The 18,190-nt window shown below is 39.2% G+C and overlaps 1 protein-coding gene across 1 annotated transcript in view; it reads left to right on the top strand.

The window, feature by feature from the left end:
• The window catches only part of LOC110160050 (unconventional myosin-IXb), a gene marked incomplete at its 3' end in the record, with an annotated part of 42,551 nt that extends 24,363 nt beyond the window's left edge, over window positions 1-18,188 (top strand). The window contains exons 6-36 of the mRNA XM_055164779.1: window positions 565-627; window positions 2,714-2,813; window positions 3,030-3,130; window positions 3,647-3,776; window positions 3,847-3,936; window positions 5,765-5,881; window positions 5,976-6,110; window positions 8,286-8,407; window positions 8,480-8,621; window positions 8,698-8,893; window positions 9,700-9,775; window positions 10,091-10,183; window positions 12,270-12,309; window positions 12,379-12,501; window positions 12,588-12,668; window positions 12,758-12,868; window positions 12,953-13,075; window positions 13,160-13,309; window positions 13,386-13,546; window positions 13,943-15,058; window positions 15,219-15,294; window positions 15,369-15,481; window positions 15,597-15,709; window positions 16,023-16,204; window positions 16,271-16,378; window positions 16,453-16,623; window positions 16,940-16,978; window positions 17,055-17,166; window positions 17,260-17,333; window positions 17,406-17,598; window positions 18,091-18,188. Of these exons, the coding sequence (XP_055020754.1) occupies window positions 565-627; window positions 2,714-2,813; window positions 3,030-3,130; window positions 3,647-3,776; window positions 3,847-3,936; window positions 5,765-5,881; window positions 5,976-6,110; window positions 8,286-8,407; window positions 8,480-8,621; window positions 8,698-8,893; window positions 9,700-9,775; window positions 10,091-10,183; window positions 12,270-12,309; window positions 12,379-12,501; window positions 12,588-12,668; window positions 12,758-12,868; window positions 12,953-13,075; window positions 13,160-13,309; window positions 13,386-13,546; window positions 13,943-15,058; window positions 15,219-15,294; window positions 15,369-15,481; window positions 15,597-15,709; window positions 16,023-16,204; window positions 16,271-16,378; window positions 16,453-16,623; window positions 16,940-16,978; window positions 17,055-17,166; window positions 17,260-17,333; window positions 17,406-17,598; window positions 18,091-18,188 (4,549 nt within the window). The remainder of the gene's footprint in view (window positions 1-564; window positions 628-2,713; window positions 2,814-3,029; window positions 3,131-3,646; window positions 3,777-3,846; window positions 3,937-5,764; window positions 5,882-5,975; window positions 6,111-8,285; window positions 8,408-8,479; window positions 8,622-8,697; window positions 8,894-9,699; window positions 9,776-10,090; window positions 10,184-12,269; window positions 12,310-12,378; window positions 12,502-12,587; window positions 12,669-12,757; window positions 12,869-12,952; window positions 13,076-13,159; window positions 13,310-13,385; window positions 13,547-13,942; window positions 15,059-15,218; window positions 15,295-15,368; window positions 15,482-15,596; window positions 15,710-16,022; window positions 16,205-16,270; window positions 16,379-16,452; window positions 16,624-16,939; window positions 16,979-17,054; window positions 17,167-17,259; window positions 17,334-17,405; window positions 17,599-18,090) is intronic.
• Window positions 18,189-18,190: the final 2 nt, after the last annotated feature.

The following is an 18,190-nucleotide window of genomic DNA, read 5'->3' as shown; positions in this document are numbered from 1 at the left end:
TTAATTTAATTAATTCAATTAATTCCCCAGCCCTACAATTGACTAATCAATTTATTTAGATTATAACAATTTACAAGTTAGTGAGTGAATTAGCTGAAGATTTAGTATTTTTTGGTATTTATATGTAAAAAGGAAGATTAAAGTCATGATTCACAATTATATGTAGAAAAATGTTGTCTTCTATTTATATATAAAAACTTTGGGGTTTCTTCTAACAAGACAAACATTGTTAAAAGCTATATATCTTATTTACCTAAGTGCTACCGCTCAAACATGTCAGGTAAATAAGATATTTAGCTTTTTACTTTTGTCTTATTAGAGGAAACACATTGAGAGCTTTTGCCATGCCTGCTTTTTTGTCAACAGGACATGGCTTTAGTTGACCAACAATTTCTTTAGTCACCTCCAGTGTTACGTTTTATTACTCTTAATATCCTTTGCTGCACTTCACATAATTTCATATGTGAATCAGCTTTTCTCCAGCACACGCCTCCCCACATCTCTTTTAAGTTAAGTAATTCCTGATTATTGATTGTTGTCTCCCTCTGTCCTTTGTGTCTGCAGGGCTGTGGTGGAGAAGTATCTTCTGGAGAAGTCACGTCTTGTCTCCAGAGAAAAGAACGAGAGGTGAGCAGCAACAGCTGATGTCCTGACCTTTGACCTGCTGATCTATTTAGATTCTTTGAACCAAAATTAGTTTTTTTTCTGCATATTGAATTATAAAATAATATTTTGACTCAATACAAACATTTAAGTTACTAAGTGTGTGTTTTTTATGTAATATAATAATTAGTATTTAATGTACTGGTAATTATGGCCTGTGTTTATGTGAAGGAATCAACACAGGACAGAATGACACACATTTGAGGAATTCTGAATATACAGTGTTATAAAATGCATATTTTGTATTTTGGTAGATGTTTAGCATCCACACAGCTTTTTATAAATACATTAGCTATTTAGTCTGTTTAGTCATCTACTCTCTTAATAGTACCCATATTCTCCGAAGTCTCACCATTAAAACTCTGGAAATTACATCAAGCACTTGGGTCTATGGTTCCTTAGTCATCAAGGTTTCCTGTTTAGGTTCTGGTGGAAAATGTACTTACCTTCCAAAAATGTGGGTGTATTCTTGGGCCTGCTCCTGTATTCTGAGCACAGCACTGCCAATACATCTTCTGTGTCTAGCCACTGAGTAAGCTTAGATGATGTCATTGTTTGCTCATGATAACCCTGGAAACTCATTACGCCAGTCAATTTTTACAATACCGCTCTGTGAGTCTGTTGCTTGTCTTCCTACCTGCCACATGAGCCATGAGCGGACAACCGATATAAACAGCATTCAGCTCCAGTATTTAGAGATCAAGTGACTGACAGCTTGATGGTTTTAATAAAAGACAGCCAGACACAAATAAGTCTTGTTGAGTGGACTGAACAAACTATAGATAATTAACACAATAATTTAACTATTAAATATATCACTTTTGATGTGCTCTGGCTCCTCACTACCATATAACACAGTAGAACACAGCTGTAAGAGTAGAGACATTATACTATAGACCAGGGGTGCTCACACTTTTTCAGCATGCGAGCTACTTACACAATGACCAAGTCATAAAGATCTACCTAATACAAAGCCAAACAAACTGCACTGAAACACTCTGTGCCCCTTTTTTGGACCCTCACCCACAGTTTGAGAACCCCTTCTTTAAGAGAACTTCCTCTGGCACTTTACACAAAACTGTGAAAAAAGTGAAAGAAGATTTTTAAACCTGTTTTTTAAAGTTCCAAACTGGAGTTGCATTCTTTTCTGGTTTTGCAGTGATATTTACCAGCCTCTGCACGTTTACCAAACCAAACGCACTTCGTGACAAACACAGATGCATTTGTGCACTTTTGTTAGACAAACTTCAGCCAAATGTGGCAGTAGGTCCGTTCTGTAGGTCTGCTCTATGCTGTAGACCTGCTTTGTGCCAACACTGGAACACAAATTTAGACTCGTTTTTGCTTCACGTTTCGTCTTGCTCTTCTAATCAGCGCGCACTGTGGAAAGGGCTTATGTTCGCTGTACGCAGGAAGGAGTGAGAGCGTGAAAAGGCGAGGGGCGGCGTGCTGACGTGAGGCAGATGGACAGGTAGGATGTTTAGGAAGTTTAACCTGCCCTGTGATGCACGCTAGTACACGAGGGCACATGCTGTTGCAGAGGAGCCGTGCATAGGGAGCGTGTGTGTTTGTGATGTGCCGTAGAGTCTCCACGGGCTGCACTTGAGCGCACAGGCTGCATTGAGACGCCCCACACGCTCCTGCACCCCGATACAAGTTTATTGCCAACAGCAGCGGCCGTAATGAAATATGATCGCACTTGTTGAGTGTCAGACCTTGAGTGAGAGACGAGACTAAGTCCAAACGCGAGTCTGAGACAAGACACGGTGATCTACCCACATGACCTTGGCGATTGACTGGTAGATCGCGATCGACGTATTGAGCACCCCTGCTATAGACTATAGGGAATAGTACAATTTTACACATGAGCCAATGTCCACATCTAAGCACCACTTGTGTATTCATTTTAGATAGCAATTATGAAGATCTTTTTAAACACTGGTAATTAGAATACAATTATTAACCAGAAGATTTTATTTATATATGACTGCTTATGTATAGTAAATAACAATGTACAGAATTTAACCAGTGTGCTTTTTTTTTTCTCTAGGAATTACCATGTATTTTACTACCTGCTGTTGGGCGCTTCAGAGGCAGAGAGAAAAGAGTTTAAATTGTTGCCTCCTGAAGAATATTTCTACCTCAAGCAGGTAACATTTTGTCTTTATCACTTTATCACAAGTCACTCCCTCTTTTTCAGATGTTCTTTGTTTTCATAATTTCACTTCAAGTTACTAGAATTAGGTGCTCTGTCTTTACAGGGTTCATTTATTTAGCTTTGTTATAGTTGTTTGAGTTGTTTGTTTTATTATACTTTTGAATTTAAATTATATTGTGTACTCATTTGTGCACAACTTTTTTTCCAGCTAAATTTTAAGATTGAAGATGAGGAAGATTTGCGCCATGATTTTGAACGACTTCAGCAGGCAATGGAGATGGTGGGGTTTCTTCCACCCACCAAGAAACAGTGAGTGGTCACTAAATTAAAAAAAAAAGTCCACTGTGTAACTTTTCTGGAGGATGGTCCGTCACATGGTCTGTGGAGATGTTATTGCTTTTCTTTCAATGTTCCATAGCGGGGCATTAAACATCCTCCATTAAAACAAGCCACCAACTGATACCACCAGGTGTTACAAGACGGGGGCTGCAATAGCAATAAAAACACATGTAACTGAATAAATGCAGGATGGATAAGATTAATGCTGTCCTGTGGGACATGTCAGACAAAGCTGTAACATCTCCATGGAGACAAGTTGACATAGTTAAAAATTAGTGTTGGGTAAAGAGAAAGAAAACAGTAGAAGTTAAACAACAAAACCTGCATGCTATGTGTGCTACTGTATCTGTGGCAGTTTGGAGGCCAGTGCTTTATAGTGCCTCTATTCAGCCTGAGTCTTTGAACACAGTGTGAGCACATGACACGCCTGACAAGGATCCCGCTCTTTTCTGTCCTATGTATCTTATGACCATATTGTTGTCTCAGGATCTTCTCCGTTCTTTCGGCCATTTTATATCTGGGGAACGTGACCTACATACGCAAGTCAAATGGTCGGGATGAGGGTCTGGAAGTGGGGCCCCCAGAGGTGTTGGCTACCCTCTCTGATCTGCTCAAGGTGATACACAAGTCCTTGCTGCCTGTGTCTGTATTAAGATGAAAGCATTAATCCTTGTTGATTTTCTTAGGTCAAGGAGGAATTGCTGGTTGAAGCACTCACCAAGAGGAAAACGGTCACAGTCAATGATAAGTTGATCCTCCCCTACAGCCATTCAGAGGTAAAAAAAATAAATAAAAATTACCTAAAATCACATACATCTGTTTTTATCATTCAGCTTCCTTAAATATATGGGTAGCATCTATTTTTAGTAGGGATGTAACAATAACCAAAATATTGCGATATCGTGATACCGTCAAAAGTCTCACAATAATGTTGAGAGTAGTCACAATATATCATATTATAAGCTTCTTTGCTTAAATTATACCATAATTCTTATGGTGTAGCAACAGCTAAAAACAGAGAACTACTTAAACTATGCTTGATATTTTGTTCCTTTTCAATGTAGACATTATGAAGTGAACTCTTCTATCTTAGTGGTAATTCTTTGGAATAGGATAGAAATATAGCATGAACAGCTTGGCAAGGCTTTTTAAAAGGAAAAAGTGGCATTTCTTCAATTCTGTTAGCATGTCTAAAATATTGCAATAAATATTGTATCATGAAATTAATATCGTGACCATATCATACTGTAACATTTGTATATCACTACATTTCAAATTTTTAGCACTTCTATAATCAGTGTTGTGCATGAACGAGTTCAAAAGAACGCGTTCATTGAACACGTTCATTTTTCAGTGAACTTTGAACTGAACGCAACACTTTTGTAAATCAAGAACTTGAACGTGAATTTGTTCAAATTATGTGTGATGAACGACGTACGTCACTGTTGGGGTTTAGTTAAACGTCGGAATTTGACGAGTGACGATCTGCTCGCACTTCACCTCGCGAAACCACAGCCGCGTGTCAACGCGAAGGCGACTCCACCGGCAGCTTTAGTGGAACGTACGGGCTCTTGTGTCTCTCAATGAGAAGTCGCGTTTAGCTGCTTGTATTTACCTTCTGTACAGTCTGACCACGGCAAACACAAGGATTTCAAAGGTAAATTTCAAAGCACAAATTAACAGTGTATGTGGATCTGGGCTCTTTCACATGATACACAACTGCCCAGGGAGCACAATGTGCTGATGGTAAATGCACAAATACAAAAATAGATACATGCTCTCTGTGCATTTTGACGGGGATACGCGCCTACGCTCGTGTAGAGCGTCAAAAAATAGGATGGATCCTATTTTCTGAAATCTACACGCACGTCCTGTGCTGCTCTGCGCGCGTATTATTTTACTTGGTACATATGTCAGTAACGCGCGTCATAATGCTTTTTTAACCTGGATTGAAATGGTGGGTTTTCGTTTTTCTTCATACAAACTTGCTAAAATCACCGCGATATCAGCAGCAGTGAAACGCCGGAGGTGCGCCCGCGTAGACCGTGATCCTGAGCGAAAGGACCGACGCAGAAGTCCGCGCTCCACCGAGATAAACGCAGCTGACGCCCGATCGCACTCGGGGTTCTCTCAGGGGCGGTCCTAGATTCCAAGTTCTAGTCCAGGATTAGTCCTGGTTTGGTCCTGGTTTAGTCTTGGTTTAGTCCTGGTTTAGTCCTGGTTGAGTTCTGGTTTAGTCCTGGTTCAGTCCTGGTTCAGTCCTGGTTTAGACCTGGTTTAGACCTGGTTTAGTCCTGGTTTAGTCCTGGCTGAGTTCTGGTTTAGTCCTGGTTCAATTCTGGTTCAGTCCTGGTATCTTGTAAAGTTGTTGTAAACTAGAAGTCAGTTTGAAAAATAAAAGCAGCCTTTCATTTACAGATCTCATCTAAATATAAAATGAACTGAACTTTGAACTAGTTCGAAATTAAAATTGTGAACTATGAACATGAACTATTCACTTTGAACAAGTGTGAACTGAACTTTGAACTAGTTCATGAAAAGTGTGAACTTGCACAACACTGTCTATAATTCAAATATAACTTGTGTTTGTGTATTTTGTTTCAGGCTATCACCGCAAGAGACTCTATGGCAAAGTCTTTGTACAGTGCCCTGTTTGACTGGATTGTTCTCCGCATTAATCATGCTCTGCTCAACAAGAAAGACATGGAGGAATCTGTCCCGGTAAGTTACCTCATAGCAAGCTGCATACATAATAAAACATAATGGAGGCCTCTGAAACTGTTACGTCATTGTTTTATTTTTTACTCTTCCCCAGTGCTTATCCATTGGAGTCTTGGACATTTTTGGCTTTGAGGACTTTGAGAACAACAGTTTTGAACAGTTTTGTATCAACTATGCAAATGAACAACTCCAGTATTACTTTAACCATCACATCTTCAATCTGGAGCAGGTGACAATGGGTTTTATTTATTTATTTATTTCTCACACAAAGCTATACTAAATTGTACCATGGCATTCTGTGTTGTGTTATCAAAATTGTGACTCATCCTTGCCATGGGAACAACAGCATAATTCCTGGAAATTACTACAATTGAATTATTATTATTCAGTTCATACATTATCCTGGCAATTGTCAGTAGGTTCATATTTATACATAGGGAAGCGCCACTCATGTGGTTGGGGGCAGGGTTCAGATTTGTGAGGTAGAAATAAGATCAAATGTCAATGATAAAATGTTTGGATTGTTTTATTCAAGGAAATTCACATTTCACGTCCTATATTACGCAAAATTAACTCTTGTGCGCTTTAAGTCATGTTATAATACCTTCTCTACATGGAGTTGTGTTTTGTTTTATTTAAACATTTGAGTAATCCTTTATTATTAATCTGTCTACATCTCCGAAGCTCAAAATGTACTGTTCCACCTTGTGATGTCACGCAGCAGTAGTTTTCATGTTAACAGCTACCTTTTACCTTTAGTTCAATAGAGACTGGCAATTCTAGGGCTGAAATGAGCAGTGTTGGGGAGTAACGGATTACATGTACCGCCGTTACGTAATCAGAGTACAAATTATGAGTAACTGTATTCCGTTACAGTTACTGTTTCAATGAGTGGTAATTGGATTACAGATACTTTGCTGAAATAAGTGGATTACAAGGCGGTATTTCCTGTTTTCACATTTTGTGCTACATCCCTTTTATTTATTTTTTTATTTCGGTAATTCCACTCATTGCCGGAAACCCAAACAGAACGCGCGCAATAAGAGCGATGTAAACGTCATGTTAAAGTTGGCGGTGTCATTCACACAGTGGAAGCAGCAGTGCATTGGTAAAAATGCATTTGTGTCTTGGAAATTCTTCTCCCGATGTGAGATATATATATAAAAAAACAAATATAAAATCGCCTACAACTTAAATGTGAAACAGGAGCTACTGGCACTGGTGAACACAACCTGCATAGACTCATAATATCTGCACCACTGTCCTATAGTGACCTGCGACATGAGTGGACGTGCACACAAACACACACAAACACACACCTTCATCATCGTCATCAACCTGAGAACCCGCGGACCACGTCTCCTTCCGTAGTTACAGCGCGGACACCGCCGTTTCGTGCGCCGCGTGTGAACCGTGTTTTCTCGCGTAAACTGCGCTTCCTCCTGTGCGCCTCTAAACCAGAACTAACATCAGGACTAAACCAGGACTAATCCAGAACTAAACCAGGACTAAAGCAGGACTGAACCAGGTTTAAACTAGGACTAAACCACGACTAAACCAGAACTAAAGACCTGGCCTAGACCTGGTCTAGACCTGGTCTAAACCAGGTCTAAACCAGGTCTAAAATCAGGAGTAAACCAGGTCTAAAAATCTGGACTAAACCAGGTCTAAACAACATGACACCTAACAGTAGGTTGACATAATTTAAGGTGATCTCATATAAAAAATAATTTCTCTATCAATAATATTTTTAATATGGTGAAGGAAAAGCTTATCTTGTTACTGTCTTTTAACAGACAAAACCTCTTATATTAAGATATCATGGTCTTTGTTTCTCTACAGTAAACAGTTGCTTATTCATGGAGACTTGGGCTCAGACAATTTGAAGACAACAAACAAGAATTTTCAGGATGTGGTTGCTACATTCATGTCGTTTAAAAAAACATGACAATATCAAGTAATCCAAAGTAATCAGATTACATTACTCACTTTAAGTAATTTAATGGATTACGTTACAAACTACATTTTGGGGTGTGTAATCTGTAATCTGTAGGGGATTACATTTTAAAAGTAACCTTCCCAACACTGGAAATGAGCCAAATGAGTCTAGTGACTATGTTTGCAGGGTCTGTGTATTAAGTATGAGGGAACCTCATACTTGATGAAACAACTATGAAAAAAGCACAACGCCAGATATGTTTGTGATGAGGAAACAACAATATAACATAGACCAGAAATAGTGTAATTATGGCCATTAAAGCCATTGTATTTGTTTTCTGAAAAATCCTGACTCCCCAATCTATGTATGTAATCTATAAATTGTCATATTACCCAGCCATATTTATACAGTACACAGGCATATTTTAGGTGCATTTTGCTAAATAATATCTCTTGTATGATTTAGGAGGAGTACCAAGCAGAGGGCATCACCTGGCACAACATCGACTACACTGACAATGTGGGCTGTATTCACCTCATCAGTAAGAAGCCCACTGGTCTGCTTTACTTGCTGGACGAGGAGAGCAAGTACGAAAACTACATTTTGACGACTTTTGTCTTTGTGAATAGATCTTGTATTTATGTGTTTTTATGTTTCAGCTTTCCACATGCCACAGAAGAAACATTACTGGCCAAATTTAAGCAACAGCATCAGGGAAACAAGTACTTTGTGCCCACACCAGTTATGGAGCCAGCTTTTGTCATTCAACACTTTGCTGGGAGAGTAAAATATAAAATAAAGGTAGAACAATTATCACAATGCGTTGTTTTAGCATAGTTTATGTTGTGTACTAAATTATTTTTCTCTCTCATACCAGGACTTCCGAGAAAAGAACACAGATCACATGCGGCCAGACATTGTAGCCTTGTTGAGAAGCAGTGATCGTTCATATGTCCGTCAGCTCATTGGGATGGACCCTGTGGCGATGTTTCGATGGGGGATTCTACGTGCCACTATCAGGGCACTCGCTGCTTTCAATGAAGCTGGACGTGCATGGGTGGCCAAGACTTCAGGTACACAGTGCACTTCACAGTGACAACTCACAATTCATAGGTTGGGTTTATGTCAGATCACAGCATTCAACAATCTCTATTCACCTTATTCTGCCCTGCCCACTTTTGTCTCTAAATACTCCTGAACCGTGCTTTCTTGTGGTGACACTTCCGGTTAAACTGGGATCCCATTAATTTCAATGAGAATTTGGGAAAATTTTGCTGCTAAAATATGAAATATAGAAGGTTAATTTGTATAAAATGCTCAATTTTCATGTGCATCAATAAGTGAACACTTCACCAATTCTCTGGGGGACTTTAAAATTGCTTTATAGTTGTATTGAACTTATTTGCTCATGAGCAGCAGCTCCGTGCAACCCCAAATGATGATGGTGGTGCCCATGGCAACTTCTGAAATAGTTGAATAGTGAATAGTTTAAAATTGAGGTGGAAAATAGGTCTGAAGTCTATGGTAGAATTTACTTTTAACTGTCATCTCATAGATTTGTTGACCTAGTTTATGTTTATATCTCGGCAATTACTGGGCTTATCTAAGTAAACCACAAACTGACACAAAGTTTCATTTTGCATCTTATCAGTATAAATAAACATAAGTGAAATTATTTTTTTCACAATAGCTTCAGACATGTCATTATGCAACCCCCAAAATATAATTGTCTGTTGAAAGAACTTGGCCAGTTGGAGCCAATTTCTAACAAATAATGAAAAGATTCAACACAAAAAATATCATACAATTCTAGTACATGAACATAACCTGATTGTATTTAACTTCAGTCTTGGTTCTAATAAATTTGTTTTGGTTTTAGGTGTCGTCAGACCTGCATCCAGAACTCCTCTAGGGGAGCTCCAGCGATCGAATACTCCGATTGAACGAATGTACAAGTAAGCAGTGTGTGTGTGTGTGTGTGTTTTGTTCCCTGGATTTCCAAGGTTTGTCCTATAGAGTGCAGTGTGTTGGTTTACTAACTTTGGGTCCTACTTTTTAAGAGTATATTATTACTTTTATATTCTAATGGGAGTAGTACAAAGTCTTTGATTTTTACTTGTGTTTAATGCGGTTAGGCTGGACAATTCTGTTCGGATACAAAACAAGATAAAATCAGTTCCACCTTTCCTTAATTTGGTCCTGGACTTTCCCTTCCCACTTTTTGGTGACCCCAGTGTGTGTGGTTTCTCCTCTTCCTCTCCATTTCACAGACGAGCTTCTATGCTCGATTTTTGCTTTGATCACTCTGAGGAGCGCCCTCTAGAGGCCTTTGAGGACATCTTTGCTAGCTATGAGAATAAGAAGTAAGTACTGCAAATTGGTTGTCAAATGAACAACATGAACAAAAGGGGCCAAGCAGAAGAAAAGTTTTTCATTATTATAATTTTCATAATGTCTTAACTTTTTTCTTTTAAAATATTTTTCCATACAAGTGGAATGTTACATTGAAATTTGATTAGAAAATATTATCAGTGTTACAATGATCATTTTTACTTTTTAAATGTAGATGGATATGTTATATGAGCACCAAAATACTTTTATGTGTATCGTCATATTATTAAAATGATGCAAATTACTCATCTGGATGAAAGATACAATACATATTCTGAATATACAAGTGAAGCTGACTGGAATAACTTCCTCAAAACAAATACTAACTCTTTCCTTTGCTGCTTCTATAAGCAGCAGCATAGATATTTCCCTTACTAATTACAAATAAAACATATATTTTCTTCTGTTTGGTTTCTGAGATTCATTGTTAATCAGGGTAAGTATAAACAAAATTGCATGAGCTAGCAATAAGACCAAAAATTCTCCCAATTAACTTCACCAGGTCAATGTCAGACGTAATACCAATCTAAAAAGGCCAAATAATAATAATTTTTAAAAAAATGACACAAATAACAGCTTACAGTCTCACAGCCAATAACTGGCCCAGCATGGAAAGTGACAGCCCGTGACACCCTGCATGTTAACTACCAAAGGGGACAAACTGTGAATACAGCTCTGTCAAGCCCCAGTCGCTTCTTCTGTATTTGTGTGTTTTCAGTTCTTTCTGGGATAAAGCAGCATGGTTGGGTGGTCACGTGTGTCTTGTGACTTATCTAATATAAACATGAAAAGTCTGAGATAGGGTTTCTGGGTAATTCTTCACGGATGAGTGGAGTAAGAAAGCCTTTTGATAGCAGACCCCCAACTATCCTGCAGTATGTGTTTGTTTGTATTATAACAATGTTGGTGATGGGTTTTTCTGAGGTTCCAGACAACACATAACAATTTACTACTTCTTCACTCTGTGGCTTATTTTGTATTAAAATGAATCACCCATGTGCCCCCCTCCCCTTCTGCTCCTGGTCGCTCCCCCCACTCCTGCCCACTTTGTATGTGGTTCACTCAGAGACATGCATGCACAGATCATCAGCTCCATTAAGAACTTGCAGCTGGATGCTGAGGACCCTCGAAAGCTGCTGCAGTCCTGGGGTCGCCTCCGTTTCCCCCGGCACGTTCTCCAGTGAGTCTGCAGTCAGACTTGTATCAGACCAAAAACCACTCCCATTAATGCTTCTCATTTCAACCAGCCCATTGCTTTATATTATCACATATTCACTAGATACTGCATTATAAGCTTGGTTACTTATTAGCTAGTTCTATTGTTGTAATGCTCTGAATACTTTTACTGTTTGCTGCATGAGCATTACTATTAAAGGTGCACTGTGTATCTTTTCTAGTTGATGGTCCATCAACTGCTTGTCTCTATTGACATTTTGCCTGAAAATATTCCACACTATGGCATTAAACTTGTCTATCTTGCCATTATTACAGATGTTTAATTGCTCAGAAAATCTTCCAGAAAACATACATTCTACTATGAGTGGGTTGGTCACTCCACAGCTTTTACCTGTAACTTCACCTTATGTTTAATGCCATATGGTGGAACATCATAAGTGAAGTATTAACTCCATGGAGACAAAAAGGTGGCATACCGTCACAAGAGCAATTACACAGTGCATGTTTAAGTGTACTGGGTATCTACATTGCCTTACATATAAATATTATAGGCTGTAGTCTTTCAGCATGTCTCTTATTTTCACCAGTCTGTTAGAGAAAGCTGTGGTAGATATAGAAACCTTGATTAGTTAGCGTTGAAGCACGTCTTGCGGATCTGTATGGTCATATTGACTTCTGCAGTGCCACTCTCCATCTTTGCTGTAATGTCTGTACGTATTCTCTTGCTCACATCAGCTCTGAGCCCCTCACAGGTGCATTCACTGACTGACAACGCATGAAGACCACTCCTGTCTGTACTAACCAGGCTTCACTTTCGCCGTTCACAAAATAAGCTCATCAATAACATCTTTGAGACTTACTTTTTATTTTCCATTTTTGTAGGAAGAACAAAAACGCCAAACAGAAGCAAGTAATCCCCAAGGTAAATTTAATACTGTTTTTTACTGAGTTAAAGTTTTAAAAGCATTTTAATTTTCATACCACTTTTCAGAGATTACTGGATTCTCGGTCTCTTAAGTTCATTGTTGGTCTGACACTACACGATCGCACTACCAAATCTCTTCTTCATCTGAACAAAAAGAAAAAGCCTCCTAGCATCAGTGCCCAGTTTCAGGTATTGTTATCATATTATGAGGGGTAGAAAGACAATGTAATTTTTGTTTGTATTTTTAGTTAATGCTTTTCTAAATATTTTCCCAGACATCTTTGACAAAGCTTTTAGAAACGCTGAACCGAGCAGAACCGTACTTTATTCGTTGTATTCGCTCCAATGCAGAAAAGGTAAAATGCTCCTGTACTTAATATATGTTTTTGCAATGCAAAGTTGAGAGAAGTCTTATTAAATATATAAATATTCTTTGTACATGCAGAAAGAGATGTATCTGGATGAAACCTTAGTTGTTCAGCAGCTCCGATACACAGGAATGCTGGAGACTGTTCGAATCCGAAGGTCAGGTTATGGAGCCAAATATACATTTCAGGTATGAGATATTATTGTTGGATAAAAGTGAGTCGGTTTCATAATGTATTAATATTTACTTTTTTTTCTCTCTTTTTTTGTGAAGGAGTTCTTTACACAGTTCAGAGTTTTGTTGCCCAAGAATGCCACAGCATCAAAAGAAATCATTTCAGCTCTCCTTGAGAAGATGGGCCTGGATCCTACCACCTACCAGATTGGAAAAACTAAGGTTTAATATTACATCTGCTCATATTTTATAGTTCATTTAATCTTTTTTTTTATTAATTGTTCATGCATATAAATCTCTAAATAGGTGTTTTTGAAAGAGCTGGAGCGACAACAACTTCAGGACACGCTCCACAAAGAGGTCATGCGAAAGATCATCTTCCTCCAACTCTGGGTCAAAGCTCGACTGCAGAGGAAAGACTTTCTTGACATGAGACATGCAGCTGTTGTAATACAGGTGAGACAAGGTTTATAAACCTACTCTATATATCCTATTGGAGGGATTTTTTACACCCTTTTGTCATTTTTGTCAGCGTTCTTGGCGGCGGTACTGTGAGGAGGAGCGGAGGCGACGTGCTGCCATTGTAATTCAGGCTCTGTGGAGGGGGCACCTACAGAGGAAAGAGTACAAACGCCAACTGAAAGGTGCAACTAAAATACAAGCGCTCGTCAGGGGTCACTCTGCACGCAGGAGGCAAGTCTTTACATTACATTTTTATGCAGTTGTTTTATTTTTTCAAGGATATTGGTGTTTTCATTTTACATATTTTCCTGTAGAGGTACCAGTAGATCGCACTTGTCATGGTTTGAGCCTAGTTTATCCATGATGTAGTCTTGATTTGATCTTGTGCTTGTGCTGCTTTAGTTCTGTCAAGTCCCAAATAGTTCCAGTTTAGAGGGATGTGTGTGAATGCATGTTTAGAGTTTCATTACTGCCAACAAATACTGCCGCGTCAAGTAAATTTCATACAATACACTGACAGTGAATTTTAAATGACATAAATAATAATTCCCAAAACTGTTTCCAAGTCATAAAGGGTCATTTTGTGTGTTTTCAAACAGTTTACAATAATAATGCATTGTTCTGTAGGTGCCAATCCATGCGTGAAGAAAAACGCAAAAAGGAGGAAGAGGAGAGAGAAGCACAGAGAAGACAGGAGGAAGAAGAGCGAAGGAGGAGAGAGGAGGAGGAGGAGGAGAGGAGGAGGTTAGAAGAAGAAGAGGAGAGGAGGAGGAAAGCTGCTGAAGAAGAGGCATGCAGAAGAGCAGAAGAAGAAGAGCTTGCCAGAAGAATCCAAGCCGCAGAGGAAGAGGCTCGGAAAAAGCTTGAGGAAGAGGAGGAAAGAGGAAGATCAGAGCCTCAGACCAGAGAGGATCCAGACATAGAGCTAGTCACTGAGGAGACACTAGATGAGACACAGGACTCTACTGAGGAGGTGGAGGATGGAGAGATGGGATGGATGGAGACAACACGCTCGCAGGTTGAAGAGCAAACGGGAGGAGAGGAGCTACCATTGTCTGGTCATGTGATGAAAATCAAAGGTACAGAAGCTGAGGCAGGCCCACAGCGGCCAGGCAAAGAGGACAATAAGGAGAATTTGTACACGGTAACACTAGAAGTTCCAACAGCCTCCACTCAATTCCAACCCCCCTCACAAGTGGCTCCTACAGACATTGCTCACTTACCTGCTAATGCTGAAAATGCACAAGTGAGATCTCCTGATGGTAACAACAGAAGTCATACAGCAATTCAGGAAAAGAGAGAAAAGAGGAGACGAAGGGGACTTGAACATAATCGTAGGGAGACAGAACGAGCAGCTGCCTCCTCTTCACCACCTACCAATAAGGATCAGACCACAAGTCCAAAGGTCAAAACTCCAGAAACCTCTAAGCTCAGAGAGAGAGCCAATAGCAAAGAGATAGACCAGTATACATTTGTGGTGCAGAAAATAAAAGATGACAGATGGGGTAAGAAAGAGGAAAAAACGTCACCTACACAGGCTCCTCCTGTTCGTCCATCTACATTATTCCTGCAGGCCCCTGATCATGACAGAAATGGGCTCGGTGAAAGTGCTGGAGCTGTTAACCTGCAGCGTCGGCCTGGGGCAATAAAAGAGAAACCAGAGAAATGGAAAGGTAGAAGAAGTGATGACTATGACACTATTACCCCTCAAGCAGGAAGAAATGGGGCTTTGAAAAGACAGTTGTAAGTCTGTTTCTCTGTTTAAATGTAATTTTAATCCATTGTGAATGGAATATGTTAGTCAATGTAATTTCTCAGTAAAATCATGGATTTTATTAATTTTCTTTTTGCAACATAAATAAAGCCAATAAAGCCCTAATATTTGGTTTAACTATGTTTACAGACTGGAATCAGCATCTTCATCTATTGACAGCTTATCTCCAACTTCAGAGGGGGCTGGAGCAATGTCTCCCCGTGAGGTAATGAAAAACTTAAAATAAACTTAAATATCAAATTACAATTACAACACTTTTTAAACCTTTCTTTTTTATAGTTAAATTACACAGACAGCCACATAGAACGTTCAATGGGTGGTTCATTTAGACGGCGACATCAGGACTCGGGTCACCAAGATCCATCCCAGCCCATCCCATCCACACCAGACAGGTAATGCACTGGACTGCCTTAGGGTCAAGCAGTAACCGGTGATGACAAATTCAAGTCAAAATAGTTATTATGTTTTTAGCCAAAGACTTGATCATTTTCATTATGTGGTGTTCAGGTCTGGTGGCTTCCTTAGCAAGATTCTTAAGAAACGACCCCAGAAAGAAGTTCAGACTCCTGATGATGGAGAGATCACACCTAGTTTCAGTGAGAAGTCATTTGGAGGAGAAGGTAAACTAATTATTTATATGAACACACTTTTATTGTTCAAAAATTGCAATGGCGTTGACTCAAACGTTAAAATGGTCTGTCTTCTCAGTTGTTAGTAATAAAATATTAACTCTACACCTACATTAACTACAGCTAAGTTCTACCACAGGCCTGAAACTGAGATGTGAAAAGAAAACACATGTTATTCCCTTTATTATTCCCAGGACTGGGATAATCTTAACAGCTTGTTTTCCGTGTAAATACTCGTACTGATCCTCCACTATTCTCCATGGTTCAGTTTGACAGCACTGTTCAATAACTAATCTCTTTTTAGGATATTCAGCCCGCACTCTTTCTCAGTCACATGGGGACCGCTCAGGGAAAGCTTTAGGTCGCAATCCCACTATAAAAATCAGCCGTGCAACAAGAGTGTCTGAGCAGTGGAACGCCTCTTTGGACCGAGAAATCACAAACGCCAATGAACTGCGCCACCTGGATGAATTCTTAGGCAATCAGGTATTTTCCTCAGGTCCTCTAATTTAATTTTCTTTCAACAAACATTAAACTTGATCTCTGGTGTAGGTAAACGACTTCCGCTCTAGAGGGAAATCTCTTTCTGCCACTGAAGCCATCTTTGTAACTGCCACAATGCAGTTTAGAGAGACCATCAAAGCCATGTATTCCCTCTCGGTGAGTCTCCTTTGGGGCAACACTAGATTCAGAGGTTTCTGTATGATTCTTGCTCATCTTTCTGTCCCTACCAGAAACCCACGATTGGTTACAAGGACCTGATGACAAGCTACAAAAATAAAGTGTTTCACCTGGCAGATGACAAGCAAAAGGCAGAGGTGCAGCTGGTGGTGAACCTGTTCCAGTCAGTGCTGGATGGGTTTATCAGAGGAGAAATGAAGAAGGAGGAGGCGGAGCCAGTCAAGGTGATTCCTACAACAGTGGTTCATCCTCTAATCTGAAGATTGGCAGTTCAAATCCTGCTATTTGCAAAAACATAGTAAATAGAGCACTCAAATTCAACTGTTAGCACTTTGGATTAAGCTGCCGCAGATGATTGCTGCTGTTGTGTCCCTGGGCAAGACACTTAATTCAACTCACGCCCACTGTCTGCATACACTGGTGTATGAATGGATGTGTGTGTATATTATAAAGCTTTGAGTACGTGGTAGGTAGAAATGTGTTATATAAATGTGACCATTTACCATGTTACAATTAGTAATTTCAGTTTTTTTATTTTAGCCAAAAGCAAGGAAAAAACGGCGGAAAAAAGACAAAAGTGTAAGCCAAAAAGCATTTGCCCCATTTTATTTTATTTGTTTTGTATTCATTTGCAAAGTAATTGTTTGTTTATCAGATGGAGAGCCCCTTGGATCATGTTTTCATCAACTATCAGGTTAGCATTATGCAGTCATGTGACCAGTGTACTTCATACATCTGGGGCATGGAGAAAGCCTACATGTGCAGCAGTGAGTTTACATACTTTTCTTTTTATAGGGGCTTTTAGCATGAGTGCTTTTTACTGTATCATTGACTGTTTTATTTTTGCTCATTTCTGGCAGGTTGTAAAATGGTATGCCACAAAAAGTGTCTCAACAAAATAATCACTGACTGCAACACGTTCTGTGCCAAAAAGGTGCATCTGTGTAAATTTAATCTGTTAATTTTTTGTTGTTGCGGTTACTAACGATTTATTGTATATTCACAGGGGGATGAGGAATCTGGTGGTCTACACTTTGGCGTCCATGTGGGACACCTGGTGAATGATAAAAGCCCTGTGCCCATGGTGCTGGAGATGATGCTGGAACATGTGGAAATGCATGGTCTTTACACAGAAGGCATTTACCGCAAATCAGGGTCTGCCAATCGAATGAAAGAGCTGCACCAGAAACTTGAAACAGGTGACCTACCAGTACTTGCATGGGCATAGGTCACAGTATGTTATAGAATTTGATTGTCATTCTTTCAGATGGAGGGCAGGGGCCAATATAACTATATAAATTTACACTTTTTTTTATTTATTTTTTTTATACATGATAATTATTTCTTAGAGATGAGGCTCCATGCAGAAAACTTGCCATATTAATCTTAGGGCTTAAAGACATTTAACTTTTTGGTGTCTCTGTGAAAAAAAATATTTCACTTGTATTATTTATTTATTTATTATTTGTGCTGACATTGAAGATGTTGATTTTTTTAAAAACAGTTTTTGGTTCATGTAGAGTCAACAAATCTGCAATCAGTTCAACAGCTAATTTGATTATATACTTTCTGACCTGTACTCCTGCTCAGTTTTGAACTGCAGGGATTGGAGAATGTTGTGTGATATCTTTCCAATTTATTGTCTTTGTTGAAGCTTCTGTCATACTAATTTGATTTGTTCATACATTTAGATCCTCATCTGGTTTGCCTTGAAGACTATCCCATCCACACAGTGACCGGGCTGGTGAAACAGTGGTTGAGAGAGCTACCTGACCCACTCATGACCTTCAC

The sequence above is a fragment of the Boleophthalmus pectinirostris genome, unplaced genomic scaffold, assembly GCF_026225935.1.
Source record: "Boleophthalmus pectinirostris isolate CB_2022bp ecotype Guang Dong unplaced genomic scaffold, ASM2622593v1 HiC_scaffold_7, whole genome shotgun sequence".
Lineage (NCBI taxonomy): Eukaryota > Metazoa > Chordata > Actinopteri > Gobiiformes > Gobiidae > Boleophthalmus > Boleophthalmus pectinirostris.
Note: the sequence above shows the minus strand (reverse complement) of the source record. Positions and strands in the feature narration are given on the sequence as shown.